Genomic DNA, 21,930 nt, shown 5'->3' on the forward strand with positions numbered 1-21,930 from the left:
CTCCATCCCTCGGTTCCCGTTTCTGCCTTGCTCCCTGTAACCTACAAGACCTCTCCAATTCTTTCTTGTGTCCCTTGGAATGAAATCCACATTCCCTACCCTGACCTGCCGAGGCCTTAAAGGATCTGGCCTTTGCCAACCCCTCCCTTGGGCTCCATCTCCCTCCACTCTCCCCACCAGCCCCTGTGTTCCAGACACTTCCCTTGTTCTTTATCCTCTGCCAGCGCCCTCCCTGGAGGCCTTTCCCTTTGCTCCGCCTTTTGCCTGGAAACCAAGGTCTCAGCCCACATATCCCCCCTGAGGGCAGCCGTCCGTGGGCTGGGGACCCCACGATGGAACAGCCACCTGTGCCTGCGACCTGGCGGCCTGGCTTCCTTCCCTGCCCAGCCTTCACCACTTCATCTCTGGCTCCCTCGAGTTTCGCCTCCTCCCCACTAGGAAGCAAACTCCACAAGAACACACACACACACACACACACACACACCCCTGTCTTGTTTGGGCACCTGGGTGGCTCAGTTGGTTAAGCGTCTGACTTCAGCTCAGGTCATGATCAGCCTCTCTCGCTCGCGCGCTCTCTCTCTCTCAAAACAAAAAAAAACTTAAAAAAATAATTACCAAAACACAAAATAACTCTGTCCTGTTCTTCTAGCCCTTGGCTAAGGCGCATGTGCCTGTGGGTACTTGGGGGGAGGGGGGTCCCGACCCAAATGTCCAATGAATGGACCGGGAATCCAGGGAGGGGCTGAGCGGCCGAACCGCGTATGTGAGTGTCTGTGTCGGTGTGGGCACCTGAGTGTGTGTGTGTGTGTGTGTGTGTGTGTGTAGTACACACACGCTGGAGAGGCCAGACTAGTAATATGGGGGCTGCAGGGAGCACAAGGGAGGGGAGCGTGCGGGGGGGGGGGTCCCCCCCAACAGGGACGACAGTGGGCGGGATCCAGGAGGAGCGCCGGGGGCGGGGACCCCAGCCAGGCCCAGGGCGTCCCCGGCGCCCCTCGGTCCCTCCTCCCTGGACGGGGGGGGCCAGGCCGAAGACGTGGCGGCCGCGCAGCAGCAGGCGGGCCGGGAGGAGGGCGGGGAGGAGGGCCGGAGGCGGGAGGAGGGAGGCCGAGGCGGCCGGGAAAGTTTGTCGGGCGACAGAGGCGGGGACTCCGGCGGGGGATGCGCGCCCGGCTGCGGCGCCCCCGCTCGCACGGGAGTCGAGCTCGCCATGGGTAAGTGGAGATGGGGCGCTGCCCGCGGGGGAGCCCCGGCGACCCCATCCGTGCGCACCCCCCATGCCCCCCAGCACCCACCCGGGTGGGGACAGCGGGCCTGGCCCGGCGCTGGGACGCGACGCGGGCGCACTTCCTTCCAGGCTCCTTTCTGCCCAGACGAAAAGTGACCCGAGAGTGATCTTTACTCGACACTGGGCTGCGGACCCCGGGCAGGCCCCCTCCGGCCGCTCCCAGCCTTACATCCGCCGCCCGCAAGGGAGAGCGCGCCTATTCCGCAGATAGAGAAATAGAGGTTCCGAGAGGAGCAAATTCATCCATCAGTTTGCTGAACACTTCTGTGGCCAGGCCTCCCGACGCCGCTGCGAACAACATGGGCAACACCTCTGCTTCCCGGATACTCCATGAGGGAGAAGGAGGCAGGAATCCCGCCCTGGGGGTGGCTGGATCCAGAGCCTCCTGTGGCCACTCAGGGGCCACTCAGGGGCTGGGGACTCAGGGATGAACAAAGTAGACGGTAGCCCTCTCTTCTACGGAGCTGACAGTCCAGTTGAGAAGCTGGACAAGCAAGTAAATGAACAAAATAATCTGCAAGAGAGGTTAAGAAGCTGTGGACACAAAAGATGAGGTCGTGTGATAATGGCGAGGGAGGGAACTTCTTTAGGTCAGTAGATAGCAGCGGCTAGATAACACTGGAGCTGAGACATCCTCAGAACAAACAGGTTTGCTAAGATTTGTAAGAAGAGCTGCTAGGGGGAGGGATAGCAAGTGCAAAGGTCCTGAGGCATGAGTGAGCAGGTATGTTCAGGCCAGTGTAGCTGGAGCACAGTGGGCAAGGGGAACGGGGGTGTGGGGTGTGGGGGGAGTTCAGAGTTAGGCAGGGGCTAGACTGTGTAGGACTTTGTAGACCGTGGTGAGAAGTTTGGATTTTATTCCAAATGACAAGGGAAGCTGGAGAAGGGTTTTAAGCTGGGGTGGAATGCGACCCCAATTGTGTTTTAAAAACTCACGCTGGATCATTCTATGAAGAATCCTAATAGCTAACAGTGGCTATAAGCCAGGCAGGTGTGCAAGGCAGATAGGACTATTATCCAGATTTGTAGATAGGGAAGCTCAGAGAGGTAAAGTGAGCTGCCCAAGGTCACACAGCTGTGGAGTAGAAAAGCTGGGATGGAACCCCAACACTCGGGCTCCGGTCTGCATCCCGAACCACTGTACCACCCAGCCTCTCATGCAGAGCTAATGGCACAACTGGTCACCAATTCCAGCTCTGACTCCAGAGTCCGTGTGCTTAACCGTCAAGGCATACTGCCCCAGAGCCTGAGGGAAGCCTAGGCCCAGAGAGGTCCTCCCAAGAACACTCAGCTTGACCCTGGTCCCTTGCACCCGGCCCTCCTATCCCTTTGCTGCCTCCTAAGTGAGTCCAACAGCTGTTGACTAAGCCTCTCCTAAGGACAGAACTGGGGCCGAGTGGGAGTGGGGAGGAGGGAGGTACAAACTAGCTGGCACCAGGCTCCGTCCTCCCCAGAGGTCCTGGGGCTGCTTTCCTTGGCTCGCTTTCTCAGGGGTTGGGTCCTGTGTGTAGACCTGGGTTCCAGCCCCCCTTCCCGAACTTCTGGGTCCATCACCTCGTCCACCTCCCTGCCCCCCGGCTTCCTCATCTATGAAACGACCCACGCACCAGATGCGAATCACAAGGCAGCCGCGAGAATGACGAGCGAATGAACAAAAAGTGCTCAGCTCCCCACCTGCACATGGTGAATGGCCACTCAGTGTGAGCTTTTCTTTTTCATCACACTCAGTGTTGGGACTCTGGAGTCAAGACTGGCCAAGGTGACCCTCTGCGCTGTCACTTACAAAACTGCCACCTTGGGCAAAATGTCTTCCCCTCTCTGTGCCTCGGTTGCTTCATCTGTAAAATGGGAACAACAGCAGGGCTCACATAGGCTTGCCGTAGGGATTAAGTCAGCGGATACACACAGAGCTTCCAGATGTGGCTCTCCGGCGGGCTGTGTGAGTGTGCCTTATGTATTTATTAGCTGTGCTGGGACGTTCGGAGGCCCGCCTCCCGGATGAGGGTATTTGCATAGTTCAAGTTTGCTCTGCCTTCTCCCTGGAGCTTCCCGGAAAGCCAGGGCAGATATGAGAGGGACCCTGTGCATTGTGACTTCTGGCTGAGATGCTGTTTCCGTGTCACCCACCCGAGGCTCCCTGGGACCTGCAGCGGGTGATACAGGCACCCCCCCCATACCTGACTTCGTTTGCCTTCCGCTGCTCCCTGCTTCTCTCCCTGGGAAACCCAGTCCTCCACAGGGAGGGGCCTCGGGGATGAAGGGGTTTCCTCCCGTGTGGGACAGCCTCGTAGACAGCCTATATTTAGAGAGATCATTCATAGCAGGGAGAGCAGTTCCCAAACCCAGGCTGGGCTCTGACTTGGGGGCCAGAGTCGACTCTACTTTCTGTGGAGTGTGGCCCTTTCCGGACCCTAGACCTCTCCAAATACCCGAGAGCCAAGATCCTTTCTCTCTGGGTTCCCTAAGCGACCCAGAATTCCTTCATTCGATCATCTATTTATTCAACAAGATTTGCTGAATGCCGGGAACTGTCCTCGGCATCAGCAGCTAAGGACAAACAAACAATTCCTGTTCCTTTGGGGCCAATATTCTGGTTGGGGAAGAACAATAAATATGTACAATATATAGTTCTTTCAGAGGGTGAGAAGTACCAGGGAGAGAAATTAACAGGGAAGGGCATTAGAAGTGCTAGATGTGAGGGGCGCCTGGATGGCTCAGTCGGTTGAGTGTCTGACTTCGGCTCAGGTCGTGATTTCACGGCTCGTGGGTTCAAGCCCCGCATCGGGCTCTGTGCTGACAGCTCGGAGCCTGGACCCTGCTTCGAATTCTGTGTATCCCTCTCTCTCTGCCCCTCCCCTGCTCATACTCTGTCTCTCTGTCTCTCAAAAATAAATAAGCATAAAAAAAAAAAGTGCTGGATGCAATGGGGAGGTTGCAGTTTTAAGCAGAGGCCCAGGGAAGGCCTCATGAGAAGGTGGTGTTTGAGCAAAGACCAGAGGGAAAGAGGGAAGGGATGGAGGGGGAGCGCTCACCCAGCAGAGTGACAGCTGGTAGAAGGCCTTGCGGTGAGTCACACAGGAATGAGGAGGAAGAACAAGGAAGCTGGCATGGAGCCAAGAGAGTGGGCGGATCATACAGGGCCTTGAAGGCCACCATCAGAACTTGGGCTCTTTTCAGAATAGGGTGGGAGCCTTGAGGGCTCTGAGCGGAATGGCTGAGGCTTTCACAGGACCCCTGCGGCTGTCACAGAGTGTTATCCTAGGCTCACACGTATGTGACACAGCCCCACCACATGGCACCTCCCTAGTCCCCAGCTTCGTCACTGGTTCACTCGGCAGAAATCCTACGGAGCCCCTCTTGGCTGGCAGCGTGGGGCTGGGGCTCAGGAGGCACAGACAGGAAGTCTCTGTCCCTGCCCTTCCCAGTTTAATAAAGGAAGACCCACCAACAACCTCGAGAGGGTGTAAGCAAAGGAAGGGGGAACACAGAGTTGGTTGGGAGTGAAAAACGTGGCTTAGAAAGTTGAGGAAGAGGTATAGGAATTAGCCAGGGCCTCCCCTGAACTAGCTTAAGCAAAAGAAGAAAGAAAGAGAGAGAGAGAGAGAGAGGGAGAAAGAAAGGAAGGAAGGAAGGAAGGAAGGAAGGAAGGAAGGAAGAAAGAAAGAAAGAAAGAAAGAAAGAAAGAAAGAAAGAAAGAAAGAAAGAAAGAAAGAAAGAAAGAAAGAAAGAAAAAGAAAGAAAGAAAGAAAAAGAGAAAGAAAAGGAAGAGAAAAATAAAAACTCCATGGCCTCAGGCTCGGGACCCACCAAGTGGGAAGATGGCCCCCAGCTGCTCCAGGCAGGTAAACTGCCAGCTTAACACCCTCAGTAAGCAAATACACTGGCCCAGACCCAGCCAAGTGCCTTTCATCACTGCCCAGGGCCTGGGAACTTGCTGGTTGGTCAGATCGAGGTCACGGCCACCGCCCTGGACTAGGCAGTGAGGGTGGGGGTGGTCATTTCTGCCCCAGCCAGGAGCCTGAGAGACAAAGGGCAGGGAAGGGCAGAGCCCCAGCAGAGGAGGGGGAGGGCGGGCCTAATACCAGACCCGTGCAACTCAACCCCCCTCCGGGAGGTGACCGTGAGCCGGGCCGACAGAGGCTACGTGGGCCTGTAGGGGACCCAGGCGGGGCAGGAAGAGCAGGCGGGCGTGAAACTGGGTGGTGTGTGCTGCGAACCCTTTGTGCAGGGCTGGTGGGAGGCCGGTGGGAAGCCGGGGACAGAGCCGGGAGGGAAAGTGACTGGGGAGGGGGGAGGGGCCGCCAGCTCAGGTAGGGCCTGGGATGACCTGCTAAGGAGTGACAGGCAATGGGAGCCCCTACGGAGGGAATGTGCTTCCTTAGTCTTTCCAAGGCCCTGACTCCTTGGGGCCTCTCCTTCGTGGCTCCCTCGGGCGCTCTTGTTTCACTATGCCCGTGACTTGGGTTTCCCTGAGAGCTAACGCATCTGTATTGCACCCCCCCGACCCTGCACCCCTGCTCTTCCTCACCCCCCACCTCCCTTTGACTGTCCTTCTTGCTCGAAGTCGGTTCAGCAGAGCTGTTAAGTATATGGGTTTGGGAGTCGGATGGATGAGTGTCTGAGGCCTGATCCCGTGGCTTGCCAGCTGTGAGAAGAGTCCGAGCCTTATTTGCCCATCTGTAAAGTGGGGACGATTGCACCTGCACCACCCAGGGCGGTTATGAAGATGAGTTAAGAGAAGGCGCTGAAGTCTTTGCACAGGGGTGATGTTCGGTCAATGACACCTGTCAGTATCGCTATTTTGTTGCTGTTCTGCTCTTATCACCGTGACCCCAATCCGCCCTGATGCCTTTTCCAGCGGAACCTGTAGACAGTCAACTTTGCCTCTGAGTCCCTTGGCTGGGTTCCCTTTCAACTCAAGAGGAAGTGAGGAAATGGCAAATAAATTCTGTTTTCACTTGATTGCTTCACATGGCCTAGAAGAACCTTCCCTCCCGCCAGTAAACTCCAGGAACCGAGGGAGATGGGGCAAAAGGAGGTGAAGACGGGGTGGGACCTGGGTAGCATAATCTTGCTAGGGGGTCTGTGGACGGTCATGAGCAGGAAACGCAGGGCCAGGCAGGGAGAGGTAGGGGTTATCTCCCAGGGGGCGGGGTGTGAGGGAGAAGGGGGAACAGAAATGAGGGATGAGCCTTTCACCTATGAAACTCCTCCCCCTGCACAAAAATTGCCTAACAGAGATGGGGAGAGGTAGACGTAGGAGAAAAGAGAGAAAAATCATCATCTACCAACGTTTTGTAATGGAGTGATTAAGGGCGCGGAGTGTGGAGTCAGACCGCCTGCCTGGCTTTGAATCCAGGCTCAGCCACTTTGGACCTGAGACAAGTCACCTCACCTCTGGTGATCAGTTTATTCATTCATAAATCATCTAAAAGCCCACCACGTGAAGTTATATTGAGTCAAATGTGTTATTGCCCTGAAAGTGCTCAAAGCAGTGCCTGGTCCAGAGAAAACACTCAGCGAATCTGGCTGTTGTATTGTCAGTGTTCTAGTCAGGTCCAGGGTGGGCGTGGGTGAGATGGATGCTGCTGGAATAGTCTAGATGCATCTAGAAATATCTAAGTGTAAGTATGTGAATTAAGAATTAAGAGTAACTGGGGCACCTGAGTGGCTCAGTCGGTTAAGCATCTGACTTCAAATCAGGCCATGATCTTACGGTTTGTGAATCTGAGCCCCATTTTGGGCTCTGTGCTGACAGCTTGGAGCCTGAGCCTGCTTCAGATTCTGTGTTTCCCTCTCTCTCTGCCCCTCCCCTGTTTGCACTCTCTTTCTCTCTCTTTCAAAAATAAATAAACATTAAAAAAAAATCTTTTTAAAGAATTAAGAGTAACCTGTAACTGCACGGCCAATATGGTGGCTGCTAGCCATAAATTTTTACATTTAAATTAATTAAAATCAAATAAAATTAAAAATGCGGTTCCTTGGAGCACCTTGGTGACTCAGCCGGTTGAATGTCCAACTTCGGCTCAGGTCATGATCTCAGTTCATGGGTTTGAGCCCCGGATCGGGCTCTGTGTTGACAGTTAGCTCAGAGCCTGGAGCCTGCTTCAGATTCTGTGTCTCCCTCTCTCTCTGCTGATAGCACAGTGATTAAAAGCCTGTCCTCTCTGGGGCGCCTGGGTGGCTTAGTCGGTTAAGCGTCCGACTTTCACTTAGGTCATGATCTCGCGGTTCGTGGGTTCGAGCCCCGCGTCGGGCTCTGTGCTGACTGCCAGCTCAGAGCCTGGAGCCTGTTTCAGTCTGTGACTCCCTCTCTCTCTGACCCTCCCCTGCTCACGCTGTCTCTCTCTCTCCTAGAAATAAATTTAAAAAAAAAAAAAAAAAAAAAAAGCCTGTCCTCTCTGACTGCAACTGCCACCACTTGCTGTGTGACCATGAGAAAGTTTCTTAACCTCACTGAGCCTTGGAGGGTGATGCTAATAACAATATGTTATAGGATTGCGGTAAGAATTAAATGAGTAGTGCACGTAACGTTCTTAAAACACACTTAGTGCCATATAAGCACTAGCTATTAGTATTAATGGTTATAGTTTAAACATACCAAAAACTGCCTTGCCTCGGTGTCTTTGTTTTTGCTGTTCCCACTGTAGAGTGTTCTTCTCCCAGATTTTACGTGGCTTTCACCCTCACTTAATTCAGATCTCTGCTCAAATCTTCCCTCTTCAGAGAAGCCTTAACCAACTGCCTATTTAAAACCAAATTCTTCCATCACATTCAACCTACTTTCCCTGCTTTTTCTTATGCACCTTTCTGAGCACCATCTATCATATGTATATAACTATAAATGTGACATCTTCCTTTCTTTACTAGAAGAATACTACTAGAATGTCAGGTGCTTGACAAGACCATTGTACTGCCAGCCCCAAGAACACTGTCTGGCATGTGGTAGATGCCAAATACATTTTTGAATGGCTGGCTGGCTGGATGCATGGATGGATGGGTAAGGGTGTGAATGGGTACAGAAGGGATGGAATACAAAGATGGATGGATGCATGGCTGTATTTGTGGATAAATGCATCAGTAAATACATGGACGGTGAATTAAGGGATATATGAATGGACAAATGGATGGATGAATATGTGGTAGAGGGAGCAAATGGATGGATGGAGGAGTAGATGATGAAGGATGGATGAATAGATTGATTAATAAATAGATGGGTGAACAGATGAAGTAGACAGATGGGCAGATGATGGATGATGGGGGTGAAGGAGAGATGGATGAAGAATGAAGTGGATGGATGCATGCTGGATGGATGGATGATGGATGGATGGATACATAAATGCATATGTGAGTAGATGGATGAGTGGATGGATGGATGAGTGGAGGGATGGAGGGAAAGATGAAGGAAGAGTGGATGGATGGATGAAGGATGGACAGATGAATGAATTGGAGGATGGATAGATGGAACAGCAAATGGATAGATAAGAGAATGACGGTAGATGGATGGAGGGGTGGGTGGGTGAAGGAAGGAGTGGATGAATGGGTGAAGGATGGATGGATTAATAACTGAATGGATGGGTGGATGGATGCACAGGTGAGTGACAGAGCGGCTGGATGGACAGGTGGAGAGGATGACAGACGGAGCTTATGAAAGCTGGGTGGATGGCTGCTCCGGCACGGAGCCTTCCTGAATTCTGCTCCTGTCACTTTTGTTTTCCAGGCCGTCCCCACCTGCTCGTGCCCCTGTGCGCCTCTGTGTCCTCGCTGGGCGGCCTGACCTTCGGCTATGAACTGGCGGTCGTATCAGGCACCCTGCTGCCACTGCAGCTCGACCTCGGGCTGTCGTGCTCGGAGCAGGAGCTGGTGGTGGGCAGCCTGCTCCTGGGGGCTCTCCTCGCCTCCCTGCTGGGCGGCATCCTCATCGATCGCTATGGCAGGAAGGAAGCCATCCTTGGGAGCAACGTGGTGCTCTTGGCCGGCAGCCTGTGCCTGGGCCTGGCTGGCTCGCTGGCCTGGCTGGTCCTGGGGCGCGTGGCAGCTGGATTCGCCATCTCCCTGTCCTCCATGGCCTGCTGCATTTATGTGTCCGAGCTGGCGGGGCCGCGGCAGCGGGGAGTGCTGGTGTCCCTGTACGAGGCAGGCATCACCGTGGGCATCCTGCTCTCCTATGCGCTCAACTACGCCCTGGCTGGCGCCCCCCGGGGGTGGAGGCACATGTTCGGCTGGGCGGCTGCCCCTGCCCTCCTGCAGTCCGTCGGCCTCCTCTGGCTCCCGGCGGCTGCTAACGACACCACAGCGCTCAAGGACCTCATTCCCCTCCAGGGAGGAGAGGCCGCCAAGCCAGGCCTGGGGAGGCCCGGATACTCCCTTCTGGACCTCTTCAGGGCGCGGGGCAACATGCGGGCCCGGACGGCGGTGGGGCTGGGGCTGGTGCTTTTCCAGCAGCTAACGGGGCAGCCCAATGTGCTGAGCTACGCCTCCACCATCTTCCGGGCGGTGGGCTTCTGTGGAGGCTCCTCGGCTGTGCTGGCCTCTGTGGGACTCGGCGCTGTGAAGGTGCTGGCCACCCTGACTGCCATGGGGCTGGTGGAGCGGGCGGGCCGCCGGGCCCTGCTGCTGGCAGGCTGCGGCCTCATGGCCCTGTCGGTCAGCGGCATAGGCTTGGTCAGCTTTGCAACGCCCCCAGCCCCCGGCCCACGCTGCCTGACAGGGCCCAACGCCACCCGCCTCGCTGGGGACTCAGGGCTGCCAAGGCCAGGGACTCCGCCTCCGCTGCCCACGGCCAGTGAGAGCCCGGGGAGGCCAGTCTCGTGGACCGTTGAGACGATCCAGCCTCACGCCCGAGCTGGGGACCCCCCGGCCCCTGCCCTGCCCGCCCTGAGCCCCGCCTCCCCGACACCCCCTTCTGCCCCAGGGCGAGGCCTGCTGCGCTGGGCCGCGCTCGCCTGTATGATGGTCTTTGTGACTGGCTTCTCCTTCGGATTTGGACCAGGTAGGGGACGGTTCTCTTGCAGGTGACTGTGCAGCGGAAAGGTTGGGGACCGTGTCCGTCAGGGTCTCGGAGGGACGCCAGAGGTGGCTTGAGCGCTGAGGCCAGGGAAGTGTCCGCCGGCCTTGCCTCCTTGCAGGCCCTCCTTCCGAGGACGGGGCCTGATTTTCTGCTCGCAGTTTTGTTTTGTTTTTTTACAAAGGCCCCCAAATTATTTAAGCATCAGGCCTCAGAAAACCCGAGGGTTGCCCCTGGATAGATCACTCGGGGTTTACTCGAAAGGGGCTCTTACTGCTGTCCGAGGGGGAGGCCGTGGTAAGAGTGGGGAGGGGGCGGGAGGAGGGGGGAGGAGGGAGGAGGGGGCGCCGTGGCCTGACACTCTGTTGTTGGGGGGCTGCCCGCTGGCCGTGGTGCGGGGCTCTGTCCCCGCCGCTGCCGCCCCGCCGCCCTGCTCTCCTGTCCCAGTGACCTGGCTCGTCCTCAGTGAGATCTACCCAGTGGAGATTCGAGGCAGAGCCTTCGCCTTCTGCAACAGCTTCAACTGGGCCAGCAACCTCCTCGTCAGCCTCTCCTTCCTCGACCTCATCGGTGAGTCCTGTGACCTAACTCCGAGGTCCTGTTCCTTCTAGATCCGGGAAGCCGGGGCTTCCGTATCTGTCGGGGCCCAAGTGTCAGGAAAACCAGTGCAAACCAGCTTATGAACCAAAGGGAGGATTTTTGTCTTAAATCACAGAGAAGAGGGTGGCAGGCTTCAGGCACCCCTGACCCACCGGTTGCCACCAGGCTGTCACCAGCTCTCCCCCTCTTTCTGCTCTGCTGGCCCAGAGCTTCTCAGGCAGCCCCGCCTCTTGGTGGCAGAGGCGGCCACCTGCAAGTGGCGCAGCCGGGCACCCCCAACCGAAAGAGAGCGATTCTTTCCCGGTGTTCCTACCCAGGTCGTGGGATGGGCTCCTGCTGGCTCAGCGAGGTGGCGTACCCATCCCCGCCTGGACAGCTGCAAGCTTCTGATGCCCAGGCCAGGGGTGTATACCTCCCACTGCAGCCGGGGTGGGTGGGGCACCACTTCACCCAACCGCCTGGACAGAGGTTGGGTGGAGGAAGGTTCGTCAAAGGATGCTAGGTATCAGGGTGCTAGTATCAGGTATCAGCCATGGGGGGGAGGAGAGGCTGGCAGACAAAGACAAGAGGAGACATGACCTTGGAAGCTTCTGCCCCATTCCAGGTCCCATCAATGAGTAGGCCGGCTTGATTGACAGGTGGGAGTTGGGGCTGAGGGAGGGAAGAGCTGAAGCAGCCAGTCCTAAGTCTGGAACCCATGTGAAGGCCGGGGTGGGTGGGGTGGGTAAGGAACAAGCTTCCGGTGGGGAAATGGAGGAGTCTGAGTGTGGGACTCCGATACCCCCCACAGCAAGTCCATTTCCTTCACTGTAGCCCAAAGGCCCTTAACGTTAAAGCAGGGGAGTTTCTTAAAAAAGTTTCCTACTTGTAGCAACAGAACTATTCTTTAAATCAAGCTTAGTGCAGAATGTAAAGTTCTCCAGGCCCAATAAAAGGTGTCAGTCTACACCCACACTAGTGGGAATGCGTCTGAGACCCACGGGTATAGGAGTTGTGCTCAAACAGGCTCGTGCCCACCGTCCAGCAGGAAGCTCTTCCGCTAGTTTGAGTGACACTATCTCTTCCTACCTGGCCTTCAAACCCAGCCTGAGCCAATGGGGGGTGGGGAGAATGTTCTGGGCCCAGAACATCCAGAAGGGAACTCTGAGTTGCTGAGGTGCTCCTGGCCCAAGGCCACTGGTCACCAGGGCCAAAGTGGGAAGGACTCCATCACCGTGAGCCCCGAGGCACAGTTCTTAGGGCTCAGTTATTTTCCCGTTTTCTGCCGCCAAGCATTTCCTCCTCAAAGGCACAGCCACCCTGGGGCCTGTGGGAGAGGCTGGTAGAAGAATCCACCGCTGTGCCTGCCCCCCAGCCCCGGTCTTAGGGAAGCCAGGCTGCTAACTATTGCCTCAGCCTTCAAGCATCCCCTTTCTGTGGAATAAATGAGAGAGAAAGGGAGAGACAGAAAGGGAAGGGAGGGAAGGAGGAAGAGAGGAGGGGAGAGGAGGGAGGGAGTTATCGAAATTGTATCATATTCTCACCATCCCCATTTCACATATGGGGCAATGCGTCCTTCCCGAGGCCAGCAGGTAGGGAGGGCGCCGAGCCCTCCTGACTCCCAGGCCGGCTCCCTCGCTGCTCGGATGACGATTAAGTGGAGGCCAAGCTGTTCGGGGAGGTTGCCCAGAGGTCATGGCCTCTGAGGTGAGGACGGCAATGGTTTTGGAATATAATTTGTGTTTCTGTCTCCACACGGCCCTTCCCTCATGGTCTCCTTTCCCCGGCTTGGGCTGACACACTTCAAAGGAACAAGGGTCACCTCGGAGGTCCCGGCTGCTGGCCCTGAGACCCTGGCCCTCCCTGGAGGCCTGGGTGAGGCTCGGAAGAGGCTGGGACAGGGGGGCAGTCTGGGAATTAGACACAGGTCACATGAGCCGAGACTCCATTCCCTAGATGCTCAATTCATTCTCCCAATAACCGGTTTGTGGAATTTCTGAGCATTTGGGGGGTGGGTGCTGGGCTCTGCGTTTTACCTGTGGGTGGGTGGGCCTTCCGGAACACACAAGATGCACTCTCTGTGTTTGTGGACCGGGGCCCCCGCCTCTGAGACAACCGGGCCTACTCCCACCTTGAGGGGTTGGTCTGACAGCCTGTGTCAGATAAACACAACTCAAACATCTGGAGAATTCGCTTCGGGTGGACTGGCCGGGCCGGGCCCCTGCCCACGCTCTCGCTCTCTTGTTCCCAGGCACCATCGGCTTGTCCTGGACCTTCTTGCTCTACGGGCTGGCCGCCGTCCTCGGCCTAGCCTTCATCTATTTATTTGTCCCCGAAACGAAAGGCCAGTCACTGGCAGAGATAGACCAGCAGTTCCAGAGGAGACGGTAAGAGGGGCCTGGGCCTCGGGAAAGAGTCACATCAGACTCGGAGCAAGTCTGTTCAGGATCCAGTTGTCACACTCTCCCTTTGCAGGAGAGTTTTTCTCCTCTTCCTGACACTCTAAATGCCTGGATGCTGTCAGTTGGTCTCTTTCTACAGCAGAATTTCATCTGACTTTAAGGCCCGGCTCAAGGGAGTTTTAAAACCGTGCCATTATGGAATCACATGAGGTTAGAATAGTAGAGTCCTAATGCCCCAGAATCTTAGACTCGTAGAAACGCAGAGAAAAATTTTATAACTGTGGCTTTTAAAGTCACACACAAAGGACTGTGGGCTCATTCAGTGGATGTTTATTAAGCCCCTACTACGTGCCAGGCAGTGTGTGGGCCTTCAGAAACAGACACAAGTGGCCGAGAGTAAAATGGGAAAGGTCCTAGGTCTGTTCGAGGGGAGAAGAGGGGACAGAAAATCAGCAAGCCAATCAATGCACCGGCAAGAGCATTTTGGTTAGTGGTATGTGGCTGGAAGAATATGAAACAGAGTGAAATCTGTTGAGAAGGCCTGACTGGCAGAGAGGGGGACAGAGGGGCAAGGCATTGTGGCCAAAGTAGAGCGGGTGGTCAGAGAGGGGAGGCCTCTCTGAGCAGGTGTAATTTCAGTTGGTGGGAAGGACACAGCCATGTAAAGATGAGGGGGAGGAGCATTCTGGGTAGCGAGAACAGCAAGTGCAAAGGCCCTGAGGTTGGGAGTGTATCTGGAAGCGCACAAGGAAACCAGGGTGGCTGGAACAGTGGGCGGGAGGGGGCAGGATGGGTAGAAGATGACATCATCCCAGTGTATAGGAGCTTGATCACCTAAGGTCTTTAGATCATAGAGAGGAGTTGAGAATCCTAGCATCACGGGGCCTTGGGCCATTCAAATAAGGGAAGCGAGGAACAGGGGCATCAGAAGGGACCGGAAAACACTATCATCCTACATATCCTTGGCAAATGCCCCTGTCTACTCCTTGTAGTAAAGGGAGTCCCCAACATCTGACTGGCCATTCTATTCCTGGGAAGCCCTAAATGATTCAAAAATATAAGTCATTCTAAATTGAGTTAGAATTTGCCTCCTACAGCTGCCTGGCCTGCCAGGTGCCACCCGACCTGGTTCCCGGAAGGGACGCACACCTAGTCCAGTGTAAAAGCTTCCCACCTGCTCCACTCCAGCCCTGATGTTCTCTGCCCACCGAGCACCCCCCGTTTGCTGGATGAGCCCTCAGCAGCCCCGCCCTATAGGTTAGGAAACAGACTTGGCTGCTTGGAACAGGGCTGGGGAGGCCGCCGTGCCCCCAGAGGCCATCCAGGGTCCCCGTTCCTCTCTCTGCTCTGCCATCTCTCGAGATCACCTTTCCCACCCAGCCTGGGTGGTGAGCCCCCACCTGCATCTTGTGTACAGAGCCTGGCTCCGCCCGCCTGCAGGGGAGGCTGAGAAACAGGCTTTAGGGCCGCCTGGGGGCCTCTGTTGGTTGAGTGTCCGACTTCAGCTCAGGTCATGAGCTCACGGTTGGTGAGTTCCAGCCCCACGACCGTCAGCGCAGAGCCCGCTTCGGATCCTGTGTCTCTCTCTGCCTCTCCCCGCTCGCGCTCTCTTTCTCTCTCTCTCAAAAATAAACAAACATAGAAAAAAAAAAGATTACAGAAAAAAAGAAAGAAACGAGCTTGAATCTGGGGAGCCACGTCCCCAGCTAAGAATCAAGGCCACTCGTACGGGGCTTAAGGGAGGTACAGATAGTAGAAGCCATGGAATCTCTACCGCACGGGCTTTCTTGGGAGAAGATTCCAGACCCCTCCTCTGGGATGAGGAGCTAAGGAGGCAGAAAGGCAGGAGAGGGGCGCCTGGGTGGCTTAGTCGGTTGAGCGTCCGACTTTCACTTAGGTCATGATCTCGCGGTTCGTGGGTTCAAGCCCCGCGTCGGGCTCTGTGCTGACTGCCAGCTCAGAGCCTGGAGCCTGTTTCAGTCTGTGACTCCCTCTCTCTCTGACCCTCCCCTGCTCACGCTGTCTCTCTCTCTCTCTCCTAGAAATAAATAAAAATAAAAAAAAAAAAAAAAAAAAAAAGAAAGGCAGGAGAAGGCAGCTTTGGGTCAAGCAGGACGTAACTGCAGCTGAGGGAGGAGGCGGGCACAGGCCGGCAACTTGGGGTCACATTGCAGGGGCGGGGGAGGAAGCTGGGTCTGCCCTGAAATGTCTCAGGAAGAGACATGTCAATGTGGGGCTTTCACAGGGTCTGGTAGTCACCACTTCAGTCCCTGACATCAGAGACAGAGAGAGACAGAGACCCCCCCCCCCACTCTCTGCCTGACAGGTTCACCCTGAGCTTTGGCCACCAGCAGAGCTCTGCTGGTATCCCGTATACCCGCATCGAGGTCTCTGCAGCCTCCTGAGGACTCCATCTGCCTGGAAGGTGCTGGAACCACGACTTTAGCAGACAGTCTCCAGCTTCCTGCTTGCCTGGCCCCTGGATTCACAAGTTCTAGGTAGTTCTGTAAGAGTCACTCCTGCTTTAGAAGAGCTCTGTCTGGCCCGGGTGAAAGAGGAGAGAGTTTGAGAACCTAGAAGTCTTTGTTTCGGATCTCAGGTTCTGAGGGTCCCTGAAGATTTGCCTTCTTGCCTCAGTTTCCCCGATGTCTCTGCACATCCCTGCAGGACCTATATTGACAACATCCCATGGAGCCTCCGTTGCTCGGGGGGCTTTCTCAAAGAGCCTCTAGGGAGCCAGTCCTGGAAGGAAGTCTCTTCTGGCATCACCCCCAAATCCAGATGAGGATATACGATATGCTCAGCTCGCTTTTTCCGTCTGGCTGGGCCTTTCTGGCGAGAGGGAAGCCTGCCTCTATCATTCACCCACAACTCAGACTGCTTGATAGGAGGCCTGGGTTCTAGTCCTGCTTCTCTGTGTCATTGCTACATGGCCATGGGGCTCAGTTTCCCCGATATGTACCATGGGAGACCTGGAGCAAGGAGTTCTTCAAGGTCACACCTGATGCCCATGAGCTGGAGTTCTAAATGCTGCGAATACAACACAGCCCTGCTCTCAAGTTGCTGGCCGTCTCTTTAGGGGATGTAAGTTTTAATTATAATTCTGGAATCGTATGCACTAAAATCCAAGAGCTGCCGCGGTGCGTGAAGCAAGCCCTGCGAGCAGTTTCTAGGATGGTGCCGGACACTCTACAGAAAGGAGATGGGTTTGGGGGCTGACGAGCCTGAACGCTGGTGTTGCCTCTGTCTCTTGGCAGCTGTTGACCTTGGGTAACAACTCCCTTTAGCCTCAGTTTTCACATCTACTAAATGGGGATGATTGGGCCCCTGGGGGTGTATTTAACCTCTGTCTGACTGCAGGAGGGTCTTCAGCTGGTCCCATCCAGCTAGTCAGGGCCTGGGGGGGGTGGGTTTCTGCTCACCCTCATTTTACCCACTTTGAGGCACCGTTTGGGGTCAGTCCCCGAGGGGGTGAGTCAGATATGAAGCTAGAAGCTCAGTCCAGAGGTCACCAGAGGAAGGGCCTGGCAAGAGTGGGTTCTGGGGCATCTGGGTGGCTTTGTTGGTTAACTGTGGGGCTTGGGGCTTTAGCTCAGGTCATGATCTCACGGTTCGTGAGTTCGAGCCCCACGTCAAGCCCTCTGCTGTCAGCAAAGAGCCCACTTTGGACCCTCTGTCCCCTCTCTCTCTGCCCCTTCTCCGCTCACACGCATGCTCGCTGCCTCTCTCAAAAATAATAAATTAAATAATTGAAATATGGGTTCCTGGATGTGAGGAAAATGAAGAGCTGAAGCAGACCCAGGGCGCTGATACGGGACGATCCTGGTCACCTGTGCCTGCTCCACACCCACAGGACTCTGGCCTCTCGTTCTAGATGCTTCCCTCGTACCTAGTGCTGTGCAGGATCCCCCTCATCCTAGCTTGTGAGAGCCCTACGCTTTCAGGACTTTTGCCAGCCGGTTGTTAAACATGGCCATTTAGAGAAATTATTTAAGCTCAGACTTCGATAAATTCTATTAAACGCTATTAAATTCGATAAATTCTATTAAAAACCAAAGTAAATACTAAAAACCCGTCACTTCCTTGTCTCGCTACATCTCACCCCGCTCTAGAGGTTCCTTACGTATCTTACTAGCAGAGACTCGGGGCGACCCCAGCCCCCTCCCGATTCCGCGTACCCGACGCCACGTGGTCACGTGAAACCGCGCACGCGGGGTGTCTTGTCGCCGGCAGGTTGGGGGGGCGCCGCGGGGCGGGGCTTGACCGCCTGCCCCCTTGATGTCCCAGCCTTACGAACGCGATGGGGGAAACGCGAGGAACGCACTTTGCAGGCGTGCCTGCCGCGTCTGCGGCCGACGCGTGAGAGGCGCTGAGCCGAGGGGCCCTTCTTCCAGTGTTCAAGCCCCGCACGCGGCAGACCGGGGCTGGTGCCGCTGATGAAGGCGCTCTGACCCGCGTTTTCACTGTCGTCTTACGAACGTAGACAAAAATTTCAACCAGCATTTCATGCCGAAACTACACTCGTTCTTCGGGGACGTGGGGTCCCCTTTGTCCCCGGGCGCTTATTAGGGCGATGTTGTCAGTTCGGGGCTAAATTGCAGCAGTAGTTGGCTTTGGAGACGAGAATTTGGCAAACAATCTGTGGCATCCGTCTGTGGGAAGGAGTTGGCTACGTGGAATTTGTAATAAAGGATCTTTACAACCAAGTGTTGTTATTATTTGTGACTTCGGTGCAACAAACCCATCCTTTCGCCCAGTAAAATCTGTACACACACATACACACACACCCACCCACCCACACACACACACTTGTTTTCCTGGAGAGCAGTCGTTAAACGTTTCAGAGCACACCACACCTTCTATCTGTCCTTCTGGGCCATTCAGATCCAAATCTCTCTACAACTTCATCTCAGCTCCCTTTTCCTGTCAGCATAGAAAATGCTTTTCTAGTCTTCGACTGGATTCCCCCCATTTTGGTCAGGGTCGTAAACGCCCCGACGCAGGGCTGGATCCCACAACCTTGAGATCATGACCTGAGCTCATTTCAGGAGTCGAACACTTAACCGACTGAGCTACCCAGGTGCCCCAACAGTACCCATACTTTAAACGTTTTATTTCAAATGTCCCACTTCCTGATCACCATATCCTAACATTTCTGCTAATATTCTTTTTTTAACGTGTATGTATTTTTGAGAGACAGACAGAGACAGAGACAGAGTGCCAGCAAGGGGGGAGGGCAGAGAGAGAGAGGGAGACACAGAATCCGAAACAGGCTCCAGGCTCTGAGCTGTCAGCACAGAGCCTGTCGCGGGGCTCGAACCCACAAACTGTGAGATCACGAACTGTGAGATCACGACCTGAGCCGAAGTCGGACACTTAACCGACTGAGCCACCCAGGCGCCCCCATTTCTGCTAATATTCTAATGTTCCCAAAGGCAACAGTTCTCTGACCTCACTGAGACTTTGACCCCTACATGCCAGTCCCCAACCCTACTGCTTTTTTGGCATCCATGGGGAGGCTCCCAGGGTTCACTGTCTGACTTGTCCAGCCTGGATCCCGTGTCCCCACCTTATCAACCCCCGCCCGCGCCCTTCGCAGACTCAGTCACGCTAATCCCGTCCTCCCTCTGCTTGTACCTGGGCAGAGAATGCCGTAGGAGGAGACTCACAACCTGACAAAGAGGTTTCACTTGAAATTCCTGAGCGCAAACCTCGCTCGCCCTCCCAGTGCTTCCTCTTCACAGCAAACACTCAATAGTTTTAAAAGGCAATTTACAGATTGGGAGGAAATATTTGCAAACAATAAATCTGGAAAAGGGTTAACCACCAAACTACATAAAGAACTCCTAGAAACCAATGAGCAAATTCTCCAACTGAAAAATAGGCGAAGGTGGGGCACCTGGGTGGCTCAGCTGGTTAAGTGGTTGATTTTGGCTCAGGTCATGATCTCACTGTTCATGAGTTCGAGCCCCGCGTTGGGCTCTGTGCTGACCACTAGCTCAGAGTCTGGAGCCTGTTTCAGATTCTGTGTCTCTCCTTTTCTCTGCCCTCCCCTGCTCACTCTCTGTCTGTCTCTCGAAAATAAATAAAACATTAAATAAAAAAAGAAAGAAAAATAGGCAAAGGACCTGAGTACACACTTTTCCAAAGACATACAGATGGCCAGTAGTATATGAAAAGGCGCCCAGCATCATCAGGGAAATGCTAGTCTAAACCAGACTGGGATAACGCCTCACACTTGTTAGGGCGGCTATGCTAAGAAAGGCAAGAGAGAACATGTGTTGGCGAGGAGGTGGAGAAACAGGAAGCCTCGTGTGCTGTTAGTGGGAATGTAAATTGGTGCAGCCGCCAGGGAAACAGTCCGGAAGTTCCTCAGGGTATTAAGAGTAGCACTACCATGGGGTCCTCCAACCCTACTCCTGGGTACACACACGAAGGAAATGAAATCTCTGAGAGACAAGGTAGCATCATTCACAGTAGCTGAGATATGGGAACAACCTACCTTCAGTGGACGGGGTGGTGTAGGTATATATATAAGGGGATCTTATTCAGTCATGAAAACTGAGGAAATCCTGCCACGTGCAACAAGGCAGATAATCTGGAGGGCGCGATGCTAAGTGCAGGAAGCCAGATGGAGAATGACAAATACTGTACGGTGTCACTTATATGTGCAATCTTAAAAAAAAATAAATAAATGCCCATTTCATGAAAGCAGAGAGTGGAATGGTGGTCACCAGGAGTGGGGAAGGGGAATAAGGAGGTGGAGGTCAAAAGGTACAAACTTTCAGTTATAAGAAGAGTAAGTTCTGAGGTTTTATTTACATCCTGGTGCCTAGAGCTAATAATGTGGTATCGTGTGGTTGAAAGTTGCCCAGAGGCGCACCTGGGGGCTCCGTCGGTGAAGCACCCAACTCTTGATTTCGCCTCAGGTCATGATCTCATGGTTCTTGAGTTCGAGCCCTGCGTTGGGCTCTGCACTGACAGTGTGGAGCCTGCTTGGGATTCTCTCTCTCTCTCCCTCTCTCTCTGCCCCTCCCCTGCTCGTTCTCTCTCTTTCTCTCAAAATAAATAAATAAACATTTTTAAAAATTAAAAAAAAAAAAGTTTCTGAGAGTAGACCTTAGGCGTTGTCCTTACACATACATGAGAGAGTTGACTGTGAGTGATGCGTGTGTAATAACCTCGATCCTGGTTTTCATTCCACAGCATGTATGTAGATCAGCCTACCACACTGTACACTTTAAACATGTACGACGATTGTCAATTATTTCTCAATAAAGTAAAAAGACCCCTCAAAACCAAAACAACACGCTTGTTGGCCAGACGTGGCCAAGTGACCGAGTGCAGGTCACTGTGAGTGGCCAGAAGAGAGGGGTACAATATCCGAGCAAGCCCTGTGGCAGAGGAGACTAACTGTTCCCCCCAATCCACCCTGTCTTTCTTCATTTTAGCAGCAGAAATTCCTTTGTTTTAGCTGGATACATGGCCATTCAGCTAATGATGACATTTCCCGGCTTCCCTTACAAGGGAAGGGGTCATGTGACTAAATTCCGGCCAACGGGCCCCTCTGTCAAGGTCGTCATGGCCAGTCCACCCATGCCCTATCCCCCAGACCAGCCAGGAGGGAGATGGAGCCAGGGCTGGAGGGAGTTGGATGGTGCAAGAAGAGAGAGGAACAACATGGAGGTCAAGGGGCCCCAGTTCCCTTGCACGCGCCCCGGGAGGGGAGCACCCGAGCCCAGCGGGGGAAGCCACGGGCCTGGCATCTCAGTAAGTTGTGAATCTCAAAGAACTGTTCTGTAACATCAATAATAACAAAACAAATTTCAAGCCACCATGCTAAGGAGAAGATCTCATTATCTTTGTATTGTCTCTAGAGAAAAGGATCCTGTGAAATTATTGTCATAAGAAAAGACCATGTATCAAAAATGTGGTAAAACAAGGAGAACAGAGAAGGGTCCGGCAGATAATAGCAACACGACTGATAACGAGTTGTTCTTCCAGAGTGGGGGGTATTTGTGCATCTGCCAGCTTTTTTTAACATGCCTGTTTTATGGCGATCTCTTTGCTTTAAAAAAATATTCTTGGGGTGCCTGGGTGGCTCAGTTGGTTAAGCGTCTGACTTTGGCTCAGGTCATGATCTCACAGTTCATGGGTTCGAGCCCCGCATTGGGCCCTGTGCTGACCAGTAGTTCAGAATCTGGCGCCTGTTTCGGATTCTGTGTCTCCCTCTCTCTCTGACCCTCCCCTGCTCACATTGTCTCTCTCTCTCTCAGAAATAAATTTAAAAACATTAAAAATTTAAAAAAAAAAGAAATATTCTCCAAAACTAAATATTCTTTTTTTTTTTTTCCTAGGAGAGAGAGAGAGACAGCGTGAGCAGGGGAGGGTCAGAGAGAGAGGGAGTCACAGACTGAAACAGGCTCCAGGCTCTGAGCTGGCAGTCAGCACAGAGCCCGACGTGGGGCCTGAACCCACGAACCGCGAGATCATGACCCAAGCAAAAGTCGGACGCTTAACCAACTAAGCCACCCAGGCGCCCCCAAAACTAAATATTATTTAGTTTTGGAACCATAGTTTATAAAACTGTTATCTGTTGGTTGGTTGGTTGGTTCAAATAAGAGTCCCTGAAATTGGATCAACCTGGGATAGGA

General features: G+C 54.1%; 1 protein-coding gene and 1 non-coding gene across 2 annotated transcripts; both read left to right on the forward strand.

Annotated features, from left to right (window-relative positions):
- Positions 1 to 1,148: 1,148 nt before the first annotated feature.
- On the forward strand, positions 1,149 to 16,888 carry SLC2A10 (solute carrier family 2 member 10). The gene is made up of 5 exons (XM_039249448.1): positions 1,149 to 1,214; positions 9,009 to 10,280; positions 10,743 to 10,865; positions 13,126 to 13,261; positions 15,603 to 16,888. Exons 1-5 carry the CDS (start codon positions 1,211 to 1,213, stop codon positions 15,679 to 15,681), a joined length of 1,614 nt encoding a protein of 537 aa, XP_039105379.1. The 5' UTR covers positions 1,149 to 1,210; the 3' UTR covers positions 15,682 to 16,888.
- On the forward strand, positions 3,992 to 4,076 carry TRNAR-UCG. The gene has a single exon. It is a non-coding gene; the product is annotated as a tRNA-Arg (tRNA).
- Positions 16,889 to 21,930: the final 5,042 nt, after the last annotated feature.

The sequence above is a fragment of the Hyaena hyaena genome, unplaced genomic scaffold (genome assembly GCF_003009895.1).
Source record: "Hyaena hyaena isolate Hyena2069 unplaced genomic scaffold, ASM300989v1 scaffold_335, whole genome shotgun sequence".
Classification (NCBI taxonomy): domain Eukaryota; kingdom Metazoa; phylum Chordata; class Mammalia; order Carnivora; family Hyaenidae; genus Hyaena; species Hyaena hyaena.

What these genes read in the sequence shown, in the direction of transcription:
- SLC2A10 (XM_039249448.1), top strand. An exon ending in CTCCTTCCTCGACCTCATCG is followed by an intron (nt 10,866 to 13,125) that starts GTGAGTCCTGTG and finishes TCTTGTTCCCAG; the next exon opens with GCACCATCGGCTTGTCCTGG. An exon ending in CAGCAGTTCCAGAGGAGACG is followed by an intron (nt 13,262 to 15,602) that starts GTAAGAGGGGCC and finishes TCTGCCTGACAG; the next exon opens with GTTCACCCTGAGCTTTGGCC.